Source organism: Taurulus bubalis (genome assembly GCF_910589615.1).
Source record: "Taurulus bubalis genome assembly, chromosome: 18".
In the NCBI taxonomy this organism is placed as follows: domain Eukaryota; kingdom Metazoa; phylum Chordata; class Actinopteri; order Perciformes; family Cottidae; genus Taurulus; species Taurulus bubalis.
The window spans coordinates 17,340,893-17,365,974 of record NC_136606.1 but is presented as its reverse complement, the minus strand read 5'-3'; the positions used below and the strand labels follow the sequence as shown (position 1 = coordinate 17,365,974).

The window sequence follows — 25,082 nt, the reverse complement described above, 5'->3', positions numbered from 1 at the left end:
TATATATATATATATATGTATATATATCTATATATAGATCTATATATATAGATCTATATATATATCTATATATATATCTATATATAGATATATATATAGATATATATATATATCTATATATATATCTATATATAGATATATATATATCTATCTATATATCTATATATAGATAGATATATATATATATCTATATATATATATATATATATATATATATAGATATATATATATATATATCTATATATATATATACACATGTATACTATGCACATCCACACAATAAATCATCCTTAGTTATGCCATATTACACACTTAATGAAAGGTTTAAAATCCTTAGAACACAAATAATAACAAATGCACTATATCTGTTACATCTGTAAAGGGGATGTTAAAGTCACTATTCAGTTTTTACATTCTTTACGTCCAATGACATGTTTTTTCAAATACACATGTTGTACACAGTGTTAAAGTGACGTACTTTAAAATATTAAAAAGATGCATATTGGTGGGCGTGTGGGGAGGTGCGGGTCCAACACACTGTCGGTTTTGTTGCCTAAACCTAACAGTATAGTTATTTTTAGCCCAACCATGATGTGTTTCTTTAACCTAACTAAGTGGTTGTGTTGCCTTAATCTAACTTTGTTTTTTTAACGTATTGCCGTCCCAGAAAGACACCCAAGACACATAAACATGAGCATCAGCGAAGGTCACCTCTGGAGATGCTCGACCATCCTTAAACGTACAGAGGATGGCGTACAGGCGGAACCCGGTTCTGCACCGCAGGAAGAGATGCTGGTCGCTCACCATAAGTAATGTTAATACCAGCGTTCTCTATACTGTGAGCTCTAACATGCACTGTTTCATGTTTCTGTCTCCAGTGGCTTCACACAACCATACGGATGCTCCACAGCTAGCCTGTCTGTGAAGAAGCCCACATGTGTTTCCTCTGGCTCATTCTAAAGCCACTGTTCCTCCCTATATACAGTCATCTTAATGATGGCATATTTTAATGTGATAATGTGATTGTAAACATTTGCTCATTTATTTATTGGAAAGGAGAACTAGGCTTCTGTGAATAAGCTGTGAATCATTTTGGGATGGCATACACTGAAGGAGGTCGCTGTTGAAAAGCAGACTCTCAAATCATGATTGCATTTGGTTAACGTCATCACTGGCAAAACTCGGAAGGATTATTTTCCTACTTTTTTTTAATGAAATAAAGCCTAAAAGAAAACTTACTCTGCTACATATAATAAGGGTTTTATGGTATAACTCATAGTTCTGGACCACCATCAAAGATAATAACTATTAAATGTGAGAGCAGAGACAAATAAATGAATTGAAAAGAAACTAATACGTTTATTAGATTTGTGCACAATACAATTGGGACTGTGGAGAGTCTTTGAGTATCAGGCCTCATCGTGACGTAGCAACTTCATGTTATTGTTCAATAATTGCAGTGCAAGATATCAATTTGCAGCATAACATCTGTGATATAATACACAATATACAAATAAAGTTAAAGATTCAATTAAATGTATTTTATTTTGTATGGCCCAAAATCACAAATTACACATTTTTTACAATCTCTACAAATAAGACGTCTGTCCCGGGACCCCACATCGGTTCAGGGAAGACAAAACCGTCAACGGGGAGAAAAAAGGGAAGAAACCTGAGAAGAGGATCCCTCTCCCGGATGGACAATAGATGTCATGTGTACAGAATGACCATAACGCAGTTGAATGGCCTCAGGACCCCTGATGTGTATCAGTGAAACCCTCCCATGAGCTAAGATGTGTTATTACAAACTGCATCAACTATATAACTTCTTTTTTTTAAGCAACGATGGAGAAGAGAATGTTTTTATTGTGGAATTTCCGTCCAGTTAATGCCGATTGAACTCTTCACCCATCTGAAAGAGGGAGGAGACACAGAGAGCTGCATTCCCTTGTAAACACTCCCAAGAGAATAAACAGGATTCCAGGATCTTCCGGATGTCATAGTTTGTTTTCTCTCACATTTTTTCCCCTCCATCCCCCAGTGCTGAGACAGAAACAACTTTCCACTAAGTTTAAAAATAAAACAGTTTTATGTGACATCTAATGCTGTGGAATAATGGAGGAGAAACACTCTTATTGTTATTACAAATGTTGTCTGTGTGTGGTGAGAATCTTTATACACAACATGCAGGGGCAGTCTTTCTTTTCTTCTTTAACCTAATTAGACTATAATAAATAATGAATTGCTTTAGGAGGCAGATACAATCACATAATTATATACACGGTTTTCATTTCCACAAAGCTGTTATTTACCCTTAAATTAACTTCAGGGACAACAAACACTTTCATTCTGTAATGAACAATTAGGTTGGTGAGTCCACCTGGTTTAGATTCATATGAAGTGTCATTACACAGACTGCTCTGAGAGTTGGACTGGATCGTCTCCATGTTTTCTTTGTGGTCATTTTTGATGACACATCAAATCACCATGAGGGACACGCACCAAGAAAAACAAACAGAAACAGTCAGAAGTGGTTAAATGAAATAACTTTTATAGAGCATGTTTGTTTTATTGTTAAGCTCGACGTCAGGCATGTGAAAGAGCAGTCTTCATCAGTGATGAGGAAGAATATGATGATGGCAGATATCCAGGTCCAGCTTGAATAGACGTGTTGCCAGCATCTGTATAAATAGGCAATTACGTGAGTGGGGTCGTCCTCTGGCAGTGACGTAGGCCGGAGAGCCAGACGTGAGCGGCAGTAAGTCAGCAGCATTGAGCACACGTAAACCGGGAGAAGACAAATAATTGCTTTCAAAATAAAAGTACCTGATATGTGATAGGTTACGCTTTACAATGATTATACTGAGTGTGTGTGTGTGTGTGTGTGTGTGTGTGTGTGTGTGTGTGTGTGTGTGTGTGTGTGTGTGTGTGTGTATTGTTCTTTCCAATTTGTCTATTGTAATATATTTTTTAAACAGTTTTGAGGAAAAAATATCTAACACTGTGTGCTTGGATTAGTGCAAAACTCCCCACAACCGGATATGGTTTAAAAAAAAAAGTTTAAAAAAAAAAAGTTTGAAAAAAGAGCCCACCCTATCTAACATGGTGCTTGTTTACTACTACTGCTATACTACACTATGGACTATGGTATACTCACCGCACTATGGTCTACTTACCTGTACTTACCTCCTCTACTGTACACTGAGCTCTTATCCTTGGTGCAAATTTGTCCCTACTAGGTAACAACTCTCACCACCCCAGATTCGAACCCAGAGCTCTGGTGTACCAGGCGAATTTCTAATCCATTAAGCCACCATGTTAGACAATACTAACATATGTAAATGTATATTTATCTTAGCTATATTGGTTTTGTTATGTATTAGTTGCTTGAGTAAGCTATGCCAGAAGACGGAATAAACACACATTCTGGTCCAGTTTCAAACGTTTTATTTCGCAGGTCCTGACCGGAAACGCTCTGCGTTACCCCGGGTGATCCGGGCACGAGCAAGCGGAGCTGTGCGCGCTCGCGTCTCCGCGTCCCCTGCTTTTAGACCGAGGCAAAGAGGTCCGCTCAGGCTGCTGCTGGGATTTGGTTTCCAAACTACTGGTTAAAATACAAACGCGTAAAAACATTTGTATTGTTCCTCTCTGCGGCGGGAGGTCGCGGAGGTCATGCGCAGCGGGGGAAACCTGCCGTGACTCTTCTGGAGGAGAAAGTGTCCCCCGGTGCCAACAAGGCAGATAGTTTCCTGCGGAGAAGCGGACCCTCAGCAGCTCACCTCGTCCTGTCTGCCGCCGCGGGGACAACGCCGCAGCCGAGGTAGAGACCATTACCGCCTTCGTGTTGCGCTGTTTGTGCCACCGCCTCAATGTATTCATTTTTGTATTGACAATATTGGAGGTTCGTGTTGTGTTCGCAGTGCTCGAGACGTATAAGTTGTTACAGTATTTCAGGGCATTTCCTGTCACTTGTCGGAAACATCCTAACGTTTATTTTTTATTTTTTAAGTTATTTGTTAGGTGGTGGGACGTAATTGCGGTTTATTACTGGGCATTACAATTATGAGAATTAATAAAGTAATCCGCTCTGGATCCTGTGCGCCACAATGCGCTCTTCAGCCGTGTGGGGTAGGTTGGGGGTCACCCGGCGGGTCGTGTGCAACAGGCTGGTCCGCGCACATCAATGTGGGTGCTCATATTTAATAAAGGGCTTCAGGTTCAACAAGTCATCGTGATCTATTTGAATTTCACACGAAATGCTGACAGCCCAGAAGTCTAAAAGTGGTCCTGGTCTCTGGGGTCCTGGTCTCTGGGGTCCTGGTCTCTGGGGTCGTGGTCTCTGGGGTCGTGGTCTCTGGGGTCGTGGTCTCTGGGGTCTTGGTCTCTGGGGTCCTGGTCTCTGGGGTCCTGGTCTCTGGGGTCCCACAGAGCCTGAACGAAGCAAACCCTGAGGCCCTCTAGCAGACCGGAAGCAGAGCTGTGACTCGTTTAGTTGGCCATAATGGTGAGGACAGGCTGCACATAAAACATAAATACAATTTTAAAAAGACATGAGAATATCCACTATGTGTCTGACGGGGCTTGCTGCTTGTTATTGCTTGAGCGTGTGCGTGATTAACAGGATGCACAGCATCCACTGATTGCATCCTTTTCATTTCATCTGAAGGAGAGGATGAGGAGGATGACGAAGGCCTTTATAAATGCGGCTGAGTCCACGGTGTGGCTGCAGAGCCCAGGCATCAGTTTAATCAGGGAAATGGAGGCAGGAAGGAAGGGGAAGGGCGGAGAGGATGTGAGAAGGAGATATGGAAGGCAAAGAGGGGGGAGGAAGGACGGAGGGAGGGAGGGAGGGAGGAGAGGAAGGCTAATTGAGGAGGAGGGTGATGTAAGACAGTGGGGTGGAGTTGAGAGACGGCCGGTAGCTACCAGCTGAATGGATGTGACCCCCGCCCGCCTCGAGGGAGCAGCTGCTGGCTCCCACCTGATTTATGAGGTCACTTAGTGCACACAGAGGGCCACACCCAGGGCCTTTTCTTCTGGACATGTGACGTTTCTCGTGTGTGTGTTTGTGAGACGTACACCTTATGTGCGAAATTGCGGAAGTGATGAATATGCACTTTGTGTTTTTGTTTTGTTGTTCCGTGTGCGATCGGCCCTCTGGATCTCAGGCTCAGAGGCGTAAAGTGGCACAAATAATCGGCTGTTACAGCCATTTACCTCACTGGCCCTGCAACCGACGGCCCCAGAAGAAGGGATTTGTTCGGGTCAGAGTCACATGCCAGACCCACAGCCTTTCTGAGGGTTTCTCAAAGCCATATGGGCATTTAAAAACTGAATTCAAAACTTATATATCTATTTTTCTTCTTCTGTGCGACACAATAATTTTTTGCTTCCGCTTGGTTTTTGGTTTTGTGACCTCCAGAGCTGCCTTTAGCTAAACTACTTGCTCGTCTCCATCCACTCCTCTCCGCTCTTCCTTCTAAAAACAGCCTCTGAAACACCGGTGAGGAATGGCACGGTTAAATCTGACCCCAGCTTGCCAAGTTCTGCTGAGAAGACCAGGCTAAAACACATCATGCTGGTAGTAAATAGTAGCAGACTTTTGCTTTTCTTTTCGTGTGCGGGCTTCTGCCGTACTGCGTTGATAATTATAACAGTGGGAAGGTTTTAACTGCGAGGGCCTGTGAGCCGAAATAAAAAAGAAACTATGTTTTTATGGGCTTTTCATTCACAGAAACCACGGAGTTGAAGGACACAGAGGAGTTTGTTGTTTGGAAATGTGGCTTCACTCCCCAACATGAACGCTGGCTTGTCTTTCACCCTCACAATAACATCGCTGTCAGCAGAGAAATGCTCATTATACTGCAACGGAAAACTGGCTCCGGGTATCGAACCTCAATACTTTGTGGGTGCCAATTAGACACGGTACCGAATACTGTTTCTTGGATGTGTTTTCTTTTTATCAGAGCAGCGGGATGTGGGACTACATGCAGCAACGGTCCACATGGACAGTGTCTTGCACCCGAGGATCTGGAGTGATGTTTACTTTTTCTTTGGCTGGTGTGTTGTCTGTTAAAAAAAAAAAAAAATGGAGACAATGTTCTTACACTGACACTTGTGTTTATAACATTTCAAATGTCAGAGGCTTCTTTTGTTCAATGATGGAAAGGATTTGAAAACCCACATTGTAGCAGCCATGCTTTTATTCTCCAAACAGAACCGGACGTGACCCGTGAACGATGGCAACTAGGTTTCCACGAGCAGCATATCACTTTATCTCAAACTTTTAGACAATTAATATAGACTTGAATTATTTGTATCAGATCGTAAGTTCCCTTGCAGAAGTGAGCTAACGCTGTAACCGAAGATTATTTTGTATTATCGATTATTCTGAGAATAATCAGAATTGTGGAAATGTTGTTGTCATGTAATGTTTCCTGTCACATGAGACAAAGAAAACAGCAAATCCTCCCAACTGAGAAGCAGAAATCAATAAATCATTTCAGCTCTAATTTTAAGGTACGGAAAGATTAAGATTTCTGCTTTTGATATTGAAACGCAAGTTCCAGCAGAAATATTGTAAAACAAAGAAGAAAGAAACATTGTCCAGTGTCCTATTTGGTTTGTACAACGTATAACTTTCTCCAAATATGTCCTGAAATGTGATGGACACCACAGACTGCACTGTCCGTCGGTGTATTTCGCTGATTTTTATTATTATTTTCACATTATAAATTTGTCCTTGCACCTCCGATCAGTTGCCGAGCATTGATCTGCCCCTCCCCCTCCTTATGCGTGCACACAGCGACACAACGGCAACACTGTTCTCTGTCCGTGTGAACGTGGTCTGGAAGTCTCAGGGGTGTTGAGTGAGTCACCAGCGGTTGAAATCCCTCTGTTTATATCTGACCATAGCACAATATTCTGCATATATCACCACTGCTTTATGATGCGTCCCAAATGAGATGCAGCCGTGTTGGCGGAGCGCCACAGAAACAAGTGCAGGTATCAAGCTTAGCAACAAGGCTGGCTAATGAGGCGGATCACCGGCAGCACGGCGGGAACATGAAACTAGCTCAAGAACGAAAAATATCAGAACATGTCTATCTTAATCACGCCTTCTTATTCAACGCCAGCTGTTGAAGTCCCGCTGTTCCCAAGAGGAAATGCGTTCAAACGAGGTAGCGCTACTGTTTTGGCTCCGTGGCTTTCACTCTGCGGCGGCGGCGGAAACAGAGGCCCCGCAGTTCAAGTGTCAAAGTCTGGGGTCCGTAATGAAAGACACATGAGTGTCATTAAGGTGGTACACAGGGGCCTCGGCGGAGAGACGGCAAAGGTGTCCACGGCCGGGGGCCCCGGCTGCTGGCTTATAATTAGGAATCAGACTTTAAACTTTGACTTGTTACTTGCGTGCTGCTGTTTGCTCTCTGCTGTTCTCCCAGACGGTGAGGCGGATCGCCATGCAATAATGACTTTGTGACCCCTTGGCTTTTCATCTAGCGGCATCCTCGGGTGAAACAGAAGCTCTCACTCTCTCTTTCCCTCTCCCTCTGTCTCTCTCTCCATCCCCCCACAAGGCTGTTGAATAATGGCCTCGCTGCAGCAAATGTTTGTCCGCTGCTGCAGACTGCTGCCGTGTATCTGATTTACTCCTCCCGCCGTCTCGGCCGTGCAGGTGCCGACACAGACGCAGGAGAATCAACATCTGTGACAGCTGTTCATTCATTTCCCAGAGAGGGCTCTTTTGGCTGTGTGTGTGTGTGTGTGTGTGTGTGTGTGTGTGTGTGTGTGTGTGTGTGTGTGTGTGTGTGTGTGTGTGGAACGGGTTTCCAGGCTTGTTTAGCTTTCCACAGAGCTTGCATTACAGGCGATGGCCCAGTTTAGGTTGAGGAGTCAGACACGCTTGATCCACAAAGACAATATGCTGCCGTTTTGGCCCAGCGTTTTCAACTCTCTGTAACAAGGCAGCTTGGTTCCCACCCCACCTCTCTCTTTCTGTCTCTCTTATTTTCTAATTTTAATGCCAAATATGTCATCTTTACGGCTTCAAGAGGGAGATGTGGCTGGCTGCCAGGCACCGCGATACAGGCTTCCTGTGCCGATTCCAGCCGAGCTTCCTGTGTTTCAGCAAAGGAAGGGCCGACTCAGCAAAAACGGGGCGTTTGGGGAGGCTTACTGTGCAGCGGATCCCAGCTCCCTTTGGTCCGCATGGTCACAGACAGGCAACCCCACAAGCCCCCCCCCCCTCCCCTCCCAACAACTAGCACACAATTTAGCCCAGGAATCGGACGCTCCGCTTTCAGACGATCACCATGAACAGTTTAACAGATGGTTTTCATAAAAATGTCAAACGTCTGAGCAAAGCCTGTCCTCTGTCGAGATAAACTTCACAAAAAACGACAGCGTCGCGGCATCGTTGCTATTTCATTCTGCGGAGAACGCATCATCCTCTGGCACATTGTGCTCACATTTAGCCGTTTATCTAATGTGTGTAACATTTGGGTTGACCGCGTCTCTACGAGGTCGAGGCAGATCTGTTTTTGTGTCCCCTGTGATTTTTCAACCGCCGCCTTTTTGTGGCGTGATTGCAGAGGCCAGGTGGGGAAGACGGAGTCCGAAATAACACGGCTATTTTCAACACACTGATGGAGCCATGCGGACTACTCGGCCCTCCCGCAAAGGTTGTGGTTCTCGCCTCCATTGTTTCTACTCCATCTGCTGTGAGCAGACGTGAGCCCCGTTCTCTGTGTTTCCCTAACCCTAAAGAAACGCGGAGCTGCTTCAGTGTTCTAGATTTTCTGGCTGGAAATATCAGAAGGTCCTGGCAAGGCAGTAGCCCTCCCCCTCTCCCTCCCCCTCCCCCGCCCCACCAGAGGTGTATCTTTAGCCTCCTACATACAAGGGGAATGTTGGCAGGCTTTGAGCCAATGTGTGTGGCCAAATGTTTTGTGTGGAAAGTAGAGCAGAATCTCCCAAGACCAGCAACAAGCTGTCTGTTGAGCTTCTTGTAAAGCTGGTATTTAGGCTGTAGCCACTATTATTCTGTTGAACTATTAGTGAATGATTAAAATACCTGAATAACTCTTCCTGAATAAAAAAAACACACACAGACCACTTGTACTCTACCGCGTCTCCCAGCGACCACTTTTGTTCGGATAGAGATTCAGCAACCTCCCACTAAACTGACGTTTCACCATTATTATTTGAAATCAGATCACAAAAGCGATAGAACATTCCCAGAAGATTTGCCGCTGTTGGCTTGAAGAGACATTCTCGGGTTAACTTTCCGGCCGACCTCGTGGTTTGCGTGTTGTGATCCTGCCGTGGAGGTGATGATGTGGCCCCTCTCGGCTGATGCAAGTGCAGGGCAGGTTGATGGGACTTCCACCTTTATCAAAACCGCTCCTTCTATTTTTCTCCAACTAACGCTAAAAGCAGAAGTCTGGCAACCAAACCTCGACTGCAGAAAAACGCACAGCTATGTTGGCCAACTTAACATGGATATTGTGGTGTAGTGGGCATTACTGTAGTCAGTCTGCTGCCTTTATGACTCCGTCTACTTGCTGGTTACACCATGTATGAACGTGTTACAGATAAACATTTGAATGAAGGAATCAAAATCAGTGTGCTCTCATCCTGTGATGTTCACTGAGCAAATGTTAAACATTTTCTCTCGATGTTACACTTCATTACACTCAGAATGTCTTTCCTGTGGTAGATATGTCGTAGTAGTTTTTGTCGATGTTGTACCCTTATTGAGCTTTTTCTCAGATTGGAAATAGAAGCTGATGTCATCAACACATACTGTATTTGTGCATATTTCTTTCAGGCTAAAAAATAAAGGACGGCAGACGTAATGGAAACTTCTCTGTATTGCTTCTCCTCGTTCCACTCCAACTCTATCCGGTCAATACCGCCGTTTTCACTTTTCTTTCTATCTGACCAAGCTTTTTCTGTTGAGGAATAGCATGAACACTGGAATGCTCTTGCAATGTGGAAACTATGATGACGCTTTTTTCCTATCCATTTCTGTGCCTTCGCCACGATCGCCTGGAGTATTTCTCTCGTGTTTTTCTTCTTCTGTGGAAAGACCACATCGGACGGTCTGCCCATATCGGTGTCCTTTGCGGTAAAGGAGCGCCAGAAATACTTCATGGCGCCTCATTAGTATTATTTATCACACGGAGGCTCTTTTGGCAAAGAGGCGACGGTGATGGGAACACTTTAAAGGATCAGACCCTCTGTCATGGTCTCAGAGGGCAGCCTGATTCATTGCTTTTGTCCGCTATGAGAGGGTTCCTCCGGGTGGGAGGAGGCGGAGGTGGAGGACAGAGACACAGACGGACACTGTTTGGTATTCTCCTTGAGCTCTGTCGGGCGGCTTGTACGTCTCTCAGCTCAGGCACGTTCCCCCGCTCAGCGCTGTTTTTGAAGGGTATGTGAAGTCAAGGGGGCCACTGGTGTGGCTCACAGTGGAGGGAGTGAACTGAGCCATTGTGTGGGTGGTATGGTGAAGGAGGGAGAGGGAGAGAAGCAAGAAAGTGGGAGGATGGGATGCCAGAGATTTGCCAATTGAGGAGTGAGTAAATACATCTTGGAATCTTTTCATGAGATAATAACGAAACTCAAAGTATATAAGTCTAAGATACATTAGCTATGCAGACCTTCTTTGCTTTTGACAAACATACCCTACCAGACTAATACCGTCCAAATGAAGGCCAAAGGGCCAATGGGCTAACTAACTCTAAGGAGGCGAGAAAAGTTAAAAGTTCTCTCCTTTGGACTTGAAGCAAAGCCTCTCCCCTCCGAAGTGGTGCACCGCCCTTTCCTGTTTTTCCTTCTTTTCCATTCCTTCTTTTCACGGCCCGGAGAAGAACAGTCCCTCTCCTACAAAGAGCGCTGTGCCTCTGAGCCGCCAGCTTCTTTACTGCTGCAGTCTGTGTGTGCTTTACTGTGTCGAGCTCCGCGACTCCGCCGGTCGTAATTCATGGCAGCGCTTGCTGAAGTGAGTACCTCTAAGCACTTGCAAATACAGCTCCATTTAAAGGAAAGTAAATCCACTTTGTAGCTGAGGCTTGTGTGGCTCAGTTCAATTAAGCTGGTTTCTCAACACCAAAGGTCTTCACAAAGGGGTTTTCAGGGACCTCCAGAGGGTCCGTTGCACTTCGGCAACAAACTGGGGAAAGATGTTTGTGGGAATCGGGGTGTACAAACGCAGCATCCCTTCCCGGGTCTCACGGGTCACATTTCCCCAAAGTGCAGTAGCAGTGTTGCAGGTTACGATCCTGGTCAGGCAGCGTCCATGTCCCTTTAGGAATGCCTGAGAAGCTCCCGCCCCTTTTTAGTCACGCACCGCAGTGTCTGCCATGTATCACCGTCACTTGCCAACTGATAGAGCTTTGGGAAGCCCATAAAACACCCGGATGCCGTTAGTCACACTCTCAGGTGTGTGTGAGACAAGTGGACAGGCGTCGAGGAGTAAACATGTGTGCATGCTTGTCCGAGAGGCGGGAAGAGCGTGGGAGCTGCATAAACTGTGTGGAATTTATTTGAATGCTTTCCAAGGGACAAATACATCTGAGCATTGTGGCCGTCATGCAAACATCTAATGTTAGTCCTCAACCCTTCCCTCCTGAACATCGGCTATTCAGATCTGTGCCACAACTGAAATATTCGAGCTGTTCATCAAAGTGGACTTCTTGGAGCATGCGCTTTTTCAAACCTCATGAATCAGACTTGACTCGTGATGTCACTCAATTATCTTGCTAGTTCAAAGTAGTGTGGATATGGTTTCTGAGCATCAGGCCTCCTGGAACTGAGCATGTATGGAAAACTCAGAAACATGGTTAATACGGCTGGGAAAGTCCGAATTAACTTATATATTTAAGTGTAATCAGGAATTATTGTCGGTGCTATTGTTTCTATGTTTTTTTTTATTGCATTGTAGTTTTAATCCCATGTTGGACTTGCTTGTTTCATTTCACGTTTGCCTATTGTGGATCGCTGCACTATTCAAATGATTTATTTCATGTAATGGTTCAAATCTCAAATTGCATTGAGGCCACAAAGAATACATTCACAGACGTGGAGGCTGTAGCAACAGTAGTGGCTTTGTAAGGCTGCACAGCCCACTGCTTTGAGCTGTATGCTAACGTCAGCATGTTAATATGCGCACCATAACGATTCAGAAATGCTTACGACAAAGATGTCAACCGGCTGGTGGCCCTAGAGGAAAAGTCGATCCGAAGTCGGTCAAAGCAGGATTCATCCTCTGGAGGTCAGGAATAAAGAAAGCTCATAGCAATCGATCCGGTAGTAGATATGTAAGACTCTAGAGCCACCCGCTGCAGCTCCTCACCGGGGTACAACATTGAAGTCCAGTGGAGAAAAGAAACCAAGAAAAACTATCTTTCAATGAGCAGGAAATAGTTCACCGTGGCCCCTGCTTATCTACTAAAGAAAAGCAGGTTGCAAACCGTGCTTTCTGTGCAGATGTGCGTTTGCACAGCTGTCATGTGAACCTGATGAAAAGCATGTTTGACCCCAAAAACTAATTTGATCTAAATCAATCAAAACTTAAAAAAAAAAATGTAAAACCACATCTCACAGTCTTCGTCAGTGATGAAGGTTTTCTAGAGGGGTCAAACTATATTATTCTTGGCTAATATATATTTGTATGTATGATGTGTTTTTCCATCTTTATTCGGCTTCTTTGCTTCTATAATGGTAAAGCCAAAAAATACATTTGTTACAGTGGTCATGTTAACCAAAACCACCTTGAAATTTACGACGTCTGACATCTGAACCCTGAAGGTAGCATGACATCCCGTTCCTAGCCCCTTCTTGGACCCTCTGCTATATTTTACTGTCGTTTTTTTTAGCTGAACATTCTTCCTTGCGGCTGCTAAGCTTCAGAGGATTGAGGACAACGCGGTTATTTTCCCAACTTGTTTTTTTGGGACGTAGTTCGCATTTTAATAATTCCTTGGAGCTGTAGTCACAACCCGAGCTGGAGAGAAAAGAACATATCTGAGTGTGTGGTTTTGTTTTAAGAAGAGTGTGAACTTAAGTTCCTTCATTTCAAGCTTAAGTTTTCACTGAAACCAGTTTGTTCCATCGTAAACCGCTGGGCACGGATCAACCGCTGTGTGGATCGATTGGCTTCAGTACGCTGTGGTGTTGATGATGTAGCAGTGGCAACAACCAGGTTAGATGTGCTACTCACAGCACATGCACACATACACTCAAACACACACACACCTACACACACACACAGCCCACGTACAGCAGTGGAGATTCAAGCCAGCTGATCTAATCTGGGGGGCTGTAGACAGGCCGTCTGGCTCTCTGTGTCTATATAAACGGACACACACGCGCACACACACACACACGCACACACACACACACGCACAGGCACTCAGGAATGCATCACTCAACACAACGTCAGAGCTTCCTTTACCACAGTGTAAGGGAATGCGGTCTTTTAATGTAGCCTCTATGAATAGCCAGCAACAGACACCGCTCTAATAAAAAGAATAAAAAAGGAAAAAGATGTGTCGCTTTATCTCCGTCTGTCTAATGTGAACCTGATGCTTTTGTATCCAGTGTGGCAGACATTAGCGAATGGGAAGATAGTCTTAGAAATGGCTCCCACGAGTTTGTGATCTTTAGTCAGGCGGGATATTGGTTTTCCATTCCGAACGTTAATTAGATTCGGCACATGCTGGTCCCTTGCCAGTGCACCTTCAAACAACACCAGGCCATTGATTCGGTGTCTCTGTGGGAGCTTTCCAAGCTGTCGCTTATTAGAACCACCAATAAGAGGTGGCGAGAAGCTCAAAAGGCCTCGTCAGTGCGAACTTAGTCGTATATAATCTCATAATGATGGTGAACTGCGCACATTGTCTGGAGTCTTCCCTTTTCACAAATATCGCACACAACAGGAGATTCGTTCTCAAAACGTTCGGTTTAGGCGAGGGGTGGCGTCTGAGTGTCGGGGACATGGCGCAAAAAGCAAGGGATGAACCGTCGCTGTTTCCAACTGTTTCTGTCCCGAGGCTGACACTGACACAAGCACTGATCCGATGCCAGTGTTAAATGAATCAAACGTTGTTTCTTTAACTTTTTGCAATTGTTATGCATGCTAGCGGTCGGTCGGTTGGTCTTTGCGACTATTTCAGTGAAATTATCTGCGGACATTCATGGTCCCCAGAGGATGTATCCCAATGACTTTTGTGATCTCCGTACCTTTCCTCTAATGCAGGGGTCTCAAACTCGCGGCCCGCGGGCCGATATTTTGTGGCCCCCTACTTGACATCAAAGTTTAGTGTTAGTGCGGTCCGCGCGCGGCCCCGTAAGATAACGTTTACTGGACGTTTATATTAATATCTCCGTGAAAAAACGGAGTAGAAAAAAGATTCAGATGCTGCTCGACGCGCCAAAGTCTGGAGGTTCCGCCCCACTCCTCTGTGCGATCATACCTCTCATAGGAGCTCACAGCCTGAGGCGTCTGTGTCGAGCTCCACCTTTCACCTGATTTGTTGATTCAGGTGTCAGTCGACATTTTGTGTGAAACAACCCAATGAACACTCAGGAAATCCCTGAGGACCTACCCACCCACATACGCTGCAGAGATACACTGGTTTTTATTCAGACAGACAACACACTACCACCTGAGAGAAAAAAAAACCTTGCAGTGTACTAAACAATCAACACCGTCCACAGAGAGATGGCAGCTCTGCTCCGCTCAGCTGTTCAGTTTTTCTCTGCGCAACTCGACACACGACCATGCGCTGGTATAGAGTACACAGTACACACATACACACATACAGTGTGCATAGTACACACATAGATACAGAGTACATATGTTGTTCTTGTTCTGAAAACTGTTCTTGAAAAAACAAAACTGAAACATGCACATTGTGTAAACATTGTAAATAGTTTGATTTTCTATAGAACATATTTTGACTCAAATATATAGTAAATATTTTGTTTGAAAACAAAAACTGTTAACTGTAATATTAATGTTTCATGTGCACACACCCCATATAGCTTGATCTGTAGTATGAAGTCATTTCTCAGTCCCGAGTCTGTTGCAAATGGAATTTGCCTTATTGACTTGCAACAGAGATCTAAAAGCTACATTCAGAGGCTGGATCATTTCTGAGAGAATTGCCTCCATCCTTCCCTGAGCTGACGAAAGTGATCAGGGTTTCTGTACTATGACCTGGATCAGGGTCTTCACTGTGACCTGGATCAGGGTCTTCACTGTGACCTCCATCAGGGTCAATGTGTCTCAGATGTGTGAGCAGAAGCGCTGCCAGGTGTCTGGCAAGAAATAGAATGAAGTACAAATGTATTCAGGGTTTGCATTTGTTGGTTCAGTGCAGTTTCAATAAGTTATTTTAAAAAATTTAATATATTTGCACTGTTAAAAACTATTATAAAAATGTATAGAAACTGCAGGTTGCCTTTTTTATGACGAACATATGTTATGAATGCGGAAAAAAATATTGAGCTTTCTGTGTGGCTCTCCGATCACAATACCAGCGGTGGCCCCAAGCCAAATTGAGTTTGAGACCGCTGCTCTAACGCTAGAGAGGTTTTTGCTTTCATTTCGCGGCACAAGAAAGTAAAACATTTTTATTAATCCAGCGAAATACATCTTCACATCTAGGGAGTCGATTGCCACCAAATTTGCACCTTCATCGTTCCCAGAGGGCGGATCCCACGGATCCTGGTCAGCACCGGACTCTTTCTGATCAAATGTGTGACTTGTCAACCAAATGGTCTGCCATCGATGGATGGCTCTGAAATGTGGTACAGTCATTCATTCTCATAAATGTTCTAAGATGGTGAACATGGTAAACATTTATATCTGCATGTTAACATGTATGTGGGCAAGCCTGTGCTCAAGGCACCGTCTCACAGAGCTGCTAGCGTGGCGGCAGTCAGCTGATTAGTGCAGAGAAAGGTCCTTCAGCTCACTTATCCTCAGTGAGTCATACGCCTCGCATTAAGAGGAGGGTAAGATGCATCGATCATGGCTGACCAAAGGGCCTGCGATCAATACACGCAGCCAGAGAGGGGCTGGCTCAAGGGAACCGGTGCTATTTGCAGTGAAAGGGGAAGAGAAAGCTGCAGTCCAAGTCCGTGTGAGCGTGTCTGTACACGAGTGTGCCGCACATGTTTGTATGTGAAAGCGCTCTGAATTCAATTAGCCGCCGGTTAGCCTTTGACCGGCCGAGAATAGCCAAGCCCCCGCTTCCGGATACTTTTGTATCTCCGGTAGCCATTTACACGTTTAATCAGTCATCTCTCCGGGAGACGCTCTCTCGCTCCCCTGGGCCCTTTTTTTGTGTCCGGGAAATTACGAGCTCAGGCTTTCAGGCTTTTCGAGGCACGGCAGCTACTATTGTCACACAAAGGCTAAAAAACCACACCATTTGAAAGATGTATGAATGTTGTCTTCCCTGTGTGTGCTTTCAGATGGACCTGAAGCTGCTCTTGATCGCCACATTGCTCGCCGTCTTCTGTGGCGGTAATGCTCAGAAAGGTAAGATTGGCTTTCATACCGTAACGTCATCCTTCCGTCACATGATGTCATTTGGTTGATGTCAGCATGCACGGTAAACGCACAGTTCACAACGGTGACCAGAGATCCACTTTCTAGAGTATAATGGAAAAGACGGAATGTCTCCAATTACCGCCGAGCCACACAGTTTTCCAGACGAACTGATGTGTAAACAGGAGGGTGGGGGGGCTTAACAGGCTGCTTACTTTGCAGGGCCTGTGACCCCGCTCCCCCTGACTCTGCCTCCTCCTCTCCTCTCTCTTTGTTTTCCGTCCAGAGGGCAACGAGTGCATCAACGCCAACGCCAAGTACTGCGGGGAGTGCATCCAGGCCGGAGCCAAATGCGGCTGGTGTAAAGACCCGGTACGTGAATCGAAGCCGCTCAGCTGTAATCGCTCCTGAGAGATGCCATTTTGATGCCATTACGATGCCATTAGGCTCTTAGTGCCCGATGTCGGGCTGCAGCGAACGATTGTTTGTGATTTTTTTTAAAAGTTGGATCGATTACTTGTGTCGCCTGTGAAATATAAATAATGCCCAGAGTTCAAGGTGAGGTCTTCCGTAAGTTCCTAGTTTTGTCTGACAAACAGTTTGAAAGATATTTACTAGCAGTAGTCGTCCTCACCTGAAGTGATACGTTGATTAATCGATTAGTTTCCCAACAGAAAATCAATAGACTACTATTTTGATGTCATTTTCAAGCATTTGATATTTACAATGCAAAGATTTGATGCCTTTCTTTGATTTATAGTTTTGTAAATTGAATATCGTTGGGTTTCGGGACAGTTGGGCAGTCAAACTCTTGACTGTGAGTCAAGAGTCCCTATTGGCCCTTTCTACAGCCAGAGTTAGGTTTGTCCGTTCTGGGCTACTGTAGAAACATGGCGGCCAGCTCCGTACGTAGATATAAACTGCTTGAGCTAACAAATGTAACGAAAACATTCTTATTTGTCTTATTTTCAGGTGATTACACCCCGGAAAAAAATTGCCATATATACATATTACCTTGCATTTCTGTCAATAGATTCATAAAATGCTACACAGGCGTCCTTTTTTATATCAAGTAAACAAAAAGTTTAAAATAACAATAATGAGGCTAATTAGCCACACATTTTAGGAGCTGGGAACAGCCAATTATGTTTGCTCAATGAATAATTAAAGTAATTAGTTGATTTTCACAATTGTTATTGACATATCATTTCAGAACTTGACCAATATGACCCGGTATATTCATTGATGGGTACAGTATAAAAGTGATGGCTCGTCCCTTTAACTCGGCCCGTGCTTCTGCTCGCAGGGCTTCCTGAAGCAGGGCGAGACCGTGTCGACCCGCTGTGACGAGCTGCAGGCCCTCATCAGCAGGGGCTGCGACGACGCGATGATCGAGAACCCGCACGGCGAGCAGAAGACCCTCAAGAACAAAATGGTGACGCATCGCAGAAAGGGAGCGGAGAAGCTGAAGCCCGAGGACATCACTCAGATCCAGCCCCAGAAACTCAGCCTCACCCTCCGATCCGGTGAGGAGACATTTAAATGAAGCTTTTCAGAAGCCATTTGAACAGTTTTTTAAATAATAGTAACTTCATGCAGGTGAGCCCCAGTCTTTCAACCTGAAGTTCAAACGAGCAGAAGACTACCCCATCGACCTGTACTACCTGATGGACCTGTCCTACTCCATGAAGGACGATCTGGAGAACGTCAAGAACCTGGGAACCAGTTTGATGCTGGAGATGTCCAAGATCACTTCTGACTTCAGGATAGGTGAGGATGTTTATTAAAGCGTTACTTTTAAACCTTTCACTGTCGCCTGTTTGTCTTTGGTTCACAGTGGTTGGAACTACTGCAAGAATACACATTTAGTAGCATAAAAAAATTAATTTATATATAATATATTTATAAAACTGTACTTATATATCATATATTTATAAAACGAAGGTTGCGAAGGTAACTACGGTTCTATGAATCCTGGAGGACCGCCAGAGGCAGTGTTTTCACACTGGATATCTTCCGTCTTGCGCTTGCGCAGTTCGAGTACGTATACCAAAAATGTCACGTGTGACCTCGGATGAGTCCCCAGCCGGGTATAACTTCCGGCCTCATCCTGAGATCATGTCCTGCGGAATCTTCTCGCGAAACCAAGAGATTCCGAGTGACCAAGAACTCTGGCGTTCATCCAGGATTCATAGAACTGTAGTTACCTTTGTAACCTTCGTTCTATTTCATCCTTACTGACCGCCAGAGGCAGTGTTTTCACACTAGATGACTTATACCAACAAAGTCACGAGGAATGTACAGGAACCTACCTCGTCTAACTCAGGCAGAGGAATGTGGACGAAGAACCGCACCCAATGGGTGAGGGGTGGCAACGTTCACTCTGTAGTATCTGGTAAATGTGCTCGGTGATGCCCATGAGGCCACCGCACATATATCCTCCATGGACACACCTCTTAGGGTTGCCCATGACGTGGAGACACTCCCGGTAGAATGGCCCCTTACTCCGGGTGGCAGCGCCCGGCCGTTCGCCCTGTATGCACAGGCAATGGCTTCCACTATCCATTAGGACAGGCGCTGTTTTGACAGGGCACAGCCCTTCCTAGGTCCTCCATAGCAGACAAAAAGATGCTCCGACCGCCGTATACCTGCGGTGGCCTCGACATAGGCTCTGAGGATCCGCACTGGGCACAGTAGCCCTGACCTCTCCTCTCCCAATGGTGGGTTAAACTGTGCGAGCTGGATAGGTTGGTTGAGGTGCGAGCGTGTCAGCACCTTCGGGAGAAATGCTGCCATTGGATGCTGAGTTCCACCTCAAAACAGGATTCACTCACCGACAGGGCGTGTAACTCGCCTACCCGCTTTGCCGACGTGTTGGCAAGGAGAAAGACGGTCTTTGCTGACAGCCATCGCGGCTCTGCCTCTGTTGTGGGTTCAAAGGGAGGTGAGCATAGGGCGTCCAGTACCACGGACAGGTCCCATGGAGTGGCCCTCGGGGTGCTCGGAGGTCGCTGAGCCCCCCTCAAGAAGAGGGACACCAGCTTGTGGCTCCCCACAGTGCCGTTGTCGATCCTAGCATGCTGCCATGAGATAGCAGCTACGTAAACCCTCAGGGTAGAGGGAGACCAGCCCCTATCTAGGAGGGACTGCAGAAACTCGAGTACACTAGGCACAGGGCACTGTACTGGGTCTTCGTTGTGAACCCCGCACCAGTCGGAAAACAGCCTCCATCTACACCCGTACTGTAGACGGGTAGATGCATTTAGAACCGTCGTCCTGACTGGTTCTGTGCAGCTGCTCAGCAGCTGGTCGGGCCCTGCAACGGCCAGGCCCATAGGTGAAGGCGCCTGGGGTCGGGATCAATGTTCCCTCTAATTTTTTTCAGCACTGAGCAATTTTTTTTTTTTCTGAGCGCACATTTCAGCACTGTGAGCAATTCGCAACCACGCGATCTGCCGAAAATGACCACAAGCCTGCGTTAGCCATAGGGGATTCAAAGAGATGACAGCAAATGCATCAATATACACGGTTGATATTTATTCAATATCCTTTATAATGGCTGGACTTTGGGAACATTTTAATGATGGCGTTTTACAAGTCAGTTTAGTTGAACTTAAAGGATCTTTGTTGAACTTCAATAAGGGGAGGTTATGACTGGTTTACTGGTTATGACTGATAATGATATATATAAAAAAAAATCATTTGTGCGGTCTGAAAAATGTGCGTAGTCTGAAAAATCTATTGCGCGGCCACTTCGACTGGCCTGTGCGGCCGCGCACGCGCGCAGCTTAGAGGAAACACTGGTCGGGATGCCAGATCCGACCTCCTAGCTGCAATAGGAAATCCTTCCTGTCGGGGAGGCGCCATGGCGTCCCGCGACAGAGTCTGTTCAGCAGAGGGAACCTGGCGGGCCATAAGGGGGCCACCAGTACCAGCCTGTGGCCCTGCTGAAGAACCCTGAGGAGCGTTGGCAAGATCAGGGCAATTGGGGGGAAAGCATAAAGAAAGCCCTCCGGCCACGTATGAGCCAGGGCATCTTGACCCAGAGGACTGGTCCTCTCTACCAGGGAGAACCAGCGGGGGCAGTGGGTCGATCCCTCTGAGGCAAAGAGATCCACCTCTGCTCTGCCGAAGAGGCCTCAGATGCTGTGCACGACCTCTGGGTGAAGCCGCCACTCCCCCGGTGGAGGCTTGTGACGGGAGAGGGAATCTGCAATCTGGTTACGCTCTCCTGGTAAATACATTGCCCGAAGGCTGGTCAGGCTGCCCAGGTCAGAAGGGCACGGGAAACCCGTAGCAATCCTGCAGACCTGGTGCCCCCTTGATGGTTTATGTGGAACACGGTCAAAGTATTGTCCGACCGAACAAGTACATGTTTTCCTCTCAAATGTGGAAGGAAATGTCTGAGCGCTAGGTGCACCGCCTGTAGCTCCAGGACATTGATATGTTCCCTGCGGTCTTAAGCGGGCCACTGCCCCCGAGCAGTCCTGCTCTGCCACACTGCACCCCACCCTGAGAGGCAGGCATCTGTCGTGACGAACTCCCGACGGGATGGGATCACGCCCATGGGAACGCCTCCTGACAGGTATGCTTTCTCCCTCCACGGGGATAGAGCTCGGAGGCACTGCTGTGACACTCTTACTGTCCTGTGCCTGTGGCACTTGACGTCCAAGTGAAGGCTGTTCAGCCATCTCTGCAAGGGGCGCAGTGATAGCAAGCCCAAGGGAACGACAGCTGAGGCAGCTGTCAATTTGCCTAAGAGGCGAAGAAAGAGGATGTAGGGCAACCGCCTGCCCCCTCGAAGAGGAGAATGCTGTCCACACGCTAGGGCGACGAACAGGCTCTCATAGTGGCCGCGTCCAGAGCTAGACCGATGAAGGTTATGCTCTGAGAAGGGCTCAGAGAGCTCTTCTCCATGTTTACCCTGAAGCCCCACAGGGCCACATGAGAGAGAAGGCGAGCGGTGTCCTGTGCAGCCTGAGCCCGGGATGGCGCACAGATCAGCCAATCGTCCAGGTACGGCAATATCCTCATGCCCCTGCGCTTGGCAGTAGTGTCGAAGGTAGCCAATACGGCCCATGCGTGCTGCCATGTTTTTAAGCTTGGCAAAGCAGGTCGTCCGTGATCCGACATTGGAGTCGAGGACACCTGGCGTCCGGCCTCAGAGTCTCCTCAGGGGAAACTATGAGAGACGCAATAGTAGGCTCGACGGGTGGCATGTGCTCTAGGCCACATCTTGCCGCCTCCTGCATGGACGCCAGGATTCGGGCATCTGCCGAGAGACGGGAGTGAGCCTTGGGGTTCCTCCAACATGCGTGCAACTCCCTCTGATATTCTTCTGAGGGAGGAACAGAAAAGGTGGCAGGAGCGGGAACGCGCCTGAAGAAAGCACTAGCCGTTGCGGGTTCCAGCTGCTTTAACTACAGTTGCAGGTGTGCCAGTGCCATGTGAATGACGGACCCCATGGAGTCATCGACTGGCCCCTCCGAAGGAGTATGGGCTGAGGAATGGGAACCAGGCCTGAAAGAATGGGACGCCTGCCCGTCACTGTATTCAGTGAAGAAATTGCCGGCCGCTGTCAACAAGACAATGTCCTCCTCTAGGACCGGTTCCTCTAGGACCGGGTGGATCTGATGCCCCAGTCCCCCCCGCACTATGGTGGAGGGTCAGGAGAAGAGACTTCATCTGAGTTAGCTCGGCAGTCAGCAGCTCCACCCTAGAAGTCAACCTTCCGGATTTAGCTCTTCTGGGGGGGGGGGGGGGGGGGGGGGCCTGCGGCCCCCGAGAGCCGGCGTTTGACCCAAGTCTGTTGGGCTGGATCCGGCTGTCCTGATGGGGGAAGGTCACCCCCACCCATCAGGCGTTCCACCTCAGCCAATCTAGCGACCCTCACTGCGTAAGGCATAATGCCGCAGTTCATGCATGGGTCCGCCGAGAGACCCTCCCTTAGGTGCTCGAGGCCCAGACAGGAGGGGCAAAGGTCATGGCCGTCTTCAGGCTGGAGGGGAGCCAAACAGGTCCCACAGCCGGCAAGGTTAAACATGACCGTGACTCAATGTTCTACCAGTAGCTCCAGCGCCTCTTCTAGAGGACCGAGCTAGTGGTAAGGAAATGAAAAGAAGGAAGCACCGTCCTGTGGCAACAGGTCAGGCACAGTCTGTCTAGGAGAGGGGAGCGCAGCGCTCTCTTCACTAGTCCAGCAGCTGTGTTCCTCGGTTTCCTCCAGTAAGCTTCAGCGAGAGCACTGAGCTAGTGGGGAACCGGTCGAGTGGCAATAGGTCAGGCACAGTCTGTCTAGGAGAGGGGAGCGCAGAGCTCTCTTCACTAGTCCAGCAGCTGTGATTATTGGTGATCAGCCAGTAAGCTTCAGCGCTTTCTTCAGAGCACTGTGCTACTGTGGAGACAGGCCGGCACAGTCTGTCTTCTGACAGCTACTAGTCTAGTATATATTTATAAAAATGTATTCATATATAATATATGTATAAAACATTATTTATATTTAATATATTTATAAAGCATTATATATATATATATATATATATATATATATATATATATATATATATTTGTAAAAATATATTTATATATAATATATTTATAAAAATGTTTTTATATTTATAAACATGTATTTATATATAATATATAAAAAATATATATATATTTATATATAATATATTAAAAAGAAAGTATTTATATATAATATATTTATAAAAATGTATTTATACATAATGTATTTTTAAAAAGTATTTATATATAATATATTTATAAAAATGTATTTATACATAATATATTTATAAAAAAATATGTGTATATAATATATTTATAAAAGATTATGTAAACATAATATATTTATAAAACATTCTTTATATATAATATATTTATAAAACATTATTTATTACAATAAAACATAGTCTTCAAGATGAATTGAAAAAATTGAATTCAATAAAAATACATTTTGTCATGTTTATTGTTTCTTTGTTTTAAAACAAAATATGACGTGTGCTTACATAAACTAGTGGCAACCAATAATATTCATCAATCAATCTTCAACCTTTAGCGTCATCAGAGGTGTGTGTGGGGCCTCGGTCTCTCCGTATCGCACTGCATTTTAGGCCCGCCCACTCTTTTTAGCAGTTCAATCAAAAGTGTACGATTTGGCTTAAAATCCCTCTTATGACTGTCCACCTCCCAAATATTCCATTTACATTTTTTATATCCAGTCAGTGTGACACTTTCCAAGGATTTCATGATCTCTGTCCATTGGCAATAAACGTCCATAAAGCTGCAACTACAGAGTTTGCTTGAGAATCTTCACGTTTTTAAGTTTTCTTTAGCTTCAAAGTAAAAAGATGATATTTCCTTTGCACACAAGTGTGCATTGCAAACAGGAACTGCTAATAGCTCTATCGGCATGCTTTTAATGGTGACAAGGCTGAAAGTAGTTGTCTGAGGGAGTCCACAGAATCAGAATTTTAAAAGATCTGAAGTAGATGGACTGTCTTGTGTTTTCAGGTGTCCCGTTGTGGGCATTCTGTGCCACCCAAGGTTGAATGACCTTTTTGTGACCTGCATGAACAAAATAAAGAAGTAAACACAGTGTATGGATCTCCTCTAAATGAATTTGGTGTCAACTTACCTTGAAACTAGATCTCCCGGTCTCCAACCGGGCATCTCGTTAAGCCTTGAGCCAAACCACTTGTTGACTTAAAATGAAATTCTGAATCCAACTCTCTTTTTGGAAAAGGTTTCGGTTCCTTTGTGGAAAAGACGGTGATGCCGTACATCAGCACCACCCCTGCCAAGCTGCTGAACCCGTGCACGGGTGACCAGAACTGCACCAGCCCGTTCAGCTACAAGAACGTCCTGAAGCTCACCAGCGACGGCAAGAAGTTCAACACCCTGGTGGGCCAGCAGCACATCTCCGGCAACCTAGACTCTCCTGAGGGCGGGTTCGATGCCATCATGCAAGTGGCTGTGTGTGGGGTGAGCTAAAGAAAAAGAAGAAGAAAAAAGACAAGCTCTTCCCCTTCCCCTAAGTAATACGGTTGGAAATAATCATTCTCAGGTTTCTCAATTCGAGGCACTTTTCCCACAATTGCGGTCCTCGCTCAGAGGGACCCGGCGCCAGTAAAAGCGTTCATGTGGCGATGTGTGAACGGGTACTTTACGGGCCCCTTGGTGTTTACAAGGGGATTCTTGGACGCAGTGATAACCAGAAGTCCGTGTGCCTCATTATGAGCTGCTCGTATTCCTCCTTCGCTTTTATAGAGAGGCTACATCGCTGTTGGCAAACAATTTTTACTGAAGGGTTTGAGTGCTTCTTTTCTCATTTCTCAGGATCACATTGGTTGGAGGAATGTGACTCGTCTGCTGGTGTTCTCCACTGACGCCGGCTTCCACTTTGCTGGCGATGGCAAGCTGGGTGGCATCGTTCTGCCCAATGATGGGAAATGTCACTTGGAGAACAATGCGTACACCATGAGCCACTACTATGTAAGAAGATCTGTGTGTGTGTATA

At 45.9% G+C, this 25,082-nt stretch overlaps 1 protein-coding gene across 1 annotated transcript in view; it reads left to right on the top strand.

Moving 5' to 3' along the window:
• Window positions 1-3,805: 3,805 nt before the first annotated feature.
• LOC306751007 (integrin beta-1-like) overlaps window positions 3,806-25,082 on the top strand; it is a 35,130-nt gene continuing 13,853 nt past the window's right edge. Inside the window, exons 1-7 of the mRNA XM_079234509.1 lie at window positions 3,806-3,820; window positions 16,489-16,555; window positions 16,851-16,936; window positions 17,871-18,090; window positions 18,164-18,334; window positions 24,309-24,547; window positions 24,902-25,057. Of these exons, the coding sequence (XP_079090635.1) occupies window positions 16,489-16,555; window positions 16,851-16,936; window positions 17,871-18,090; window positions 18,164-18,334; window positions 24,309-24,547; window positions 24,902-25,057 (939 nt within the window). The 5' untranslated portion in view covers window positions 3,806-3,820. The remainder of the gene's footprint in view (window positions 3,821-16,488; window positions 16,556-16,850; window positions 16,937-17,870; window positions 18,091-18,163; window positions 18,335-24,308; window positions 24,548-24,901; window positions 25,058-25,082) is intronic.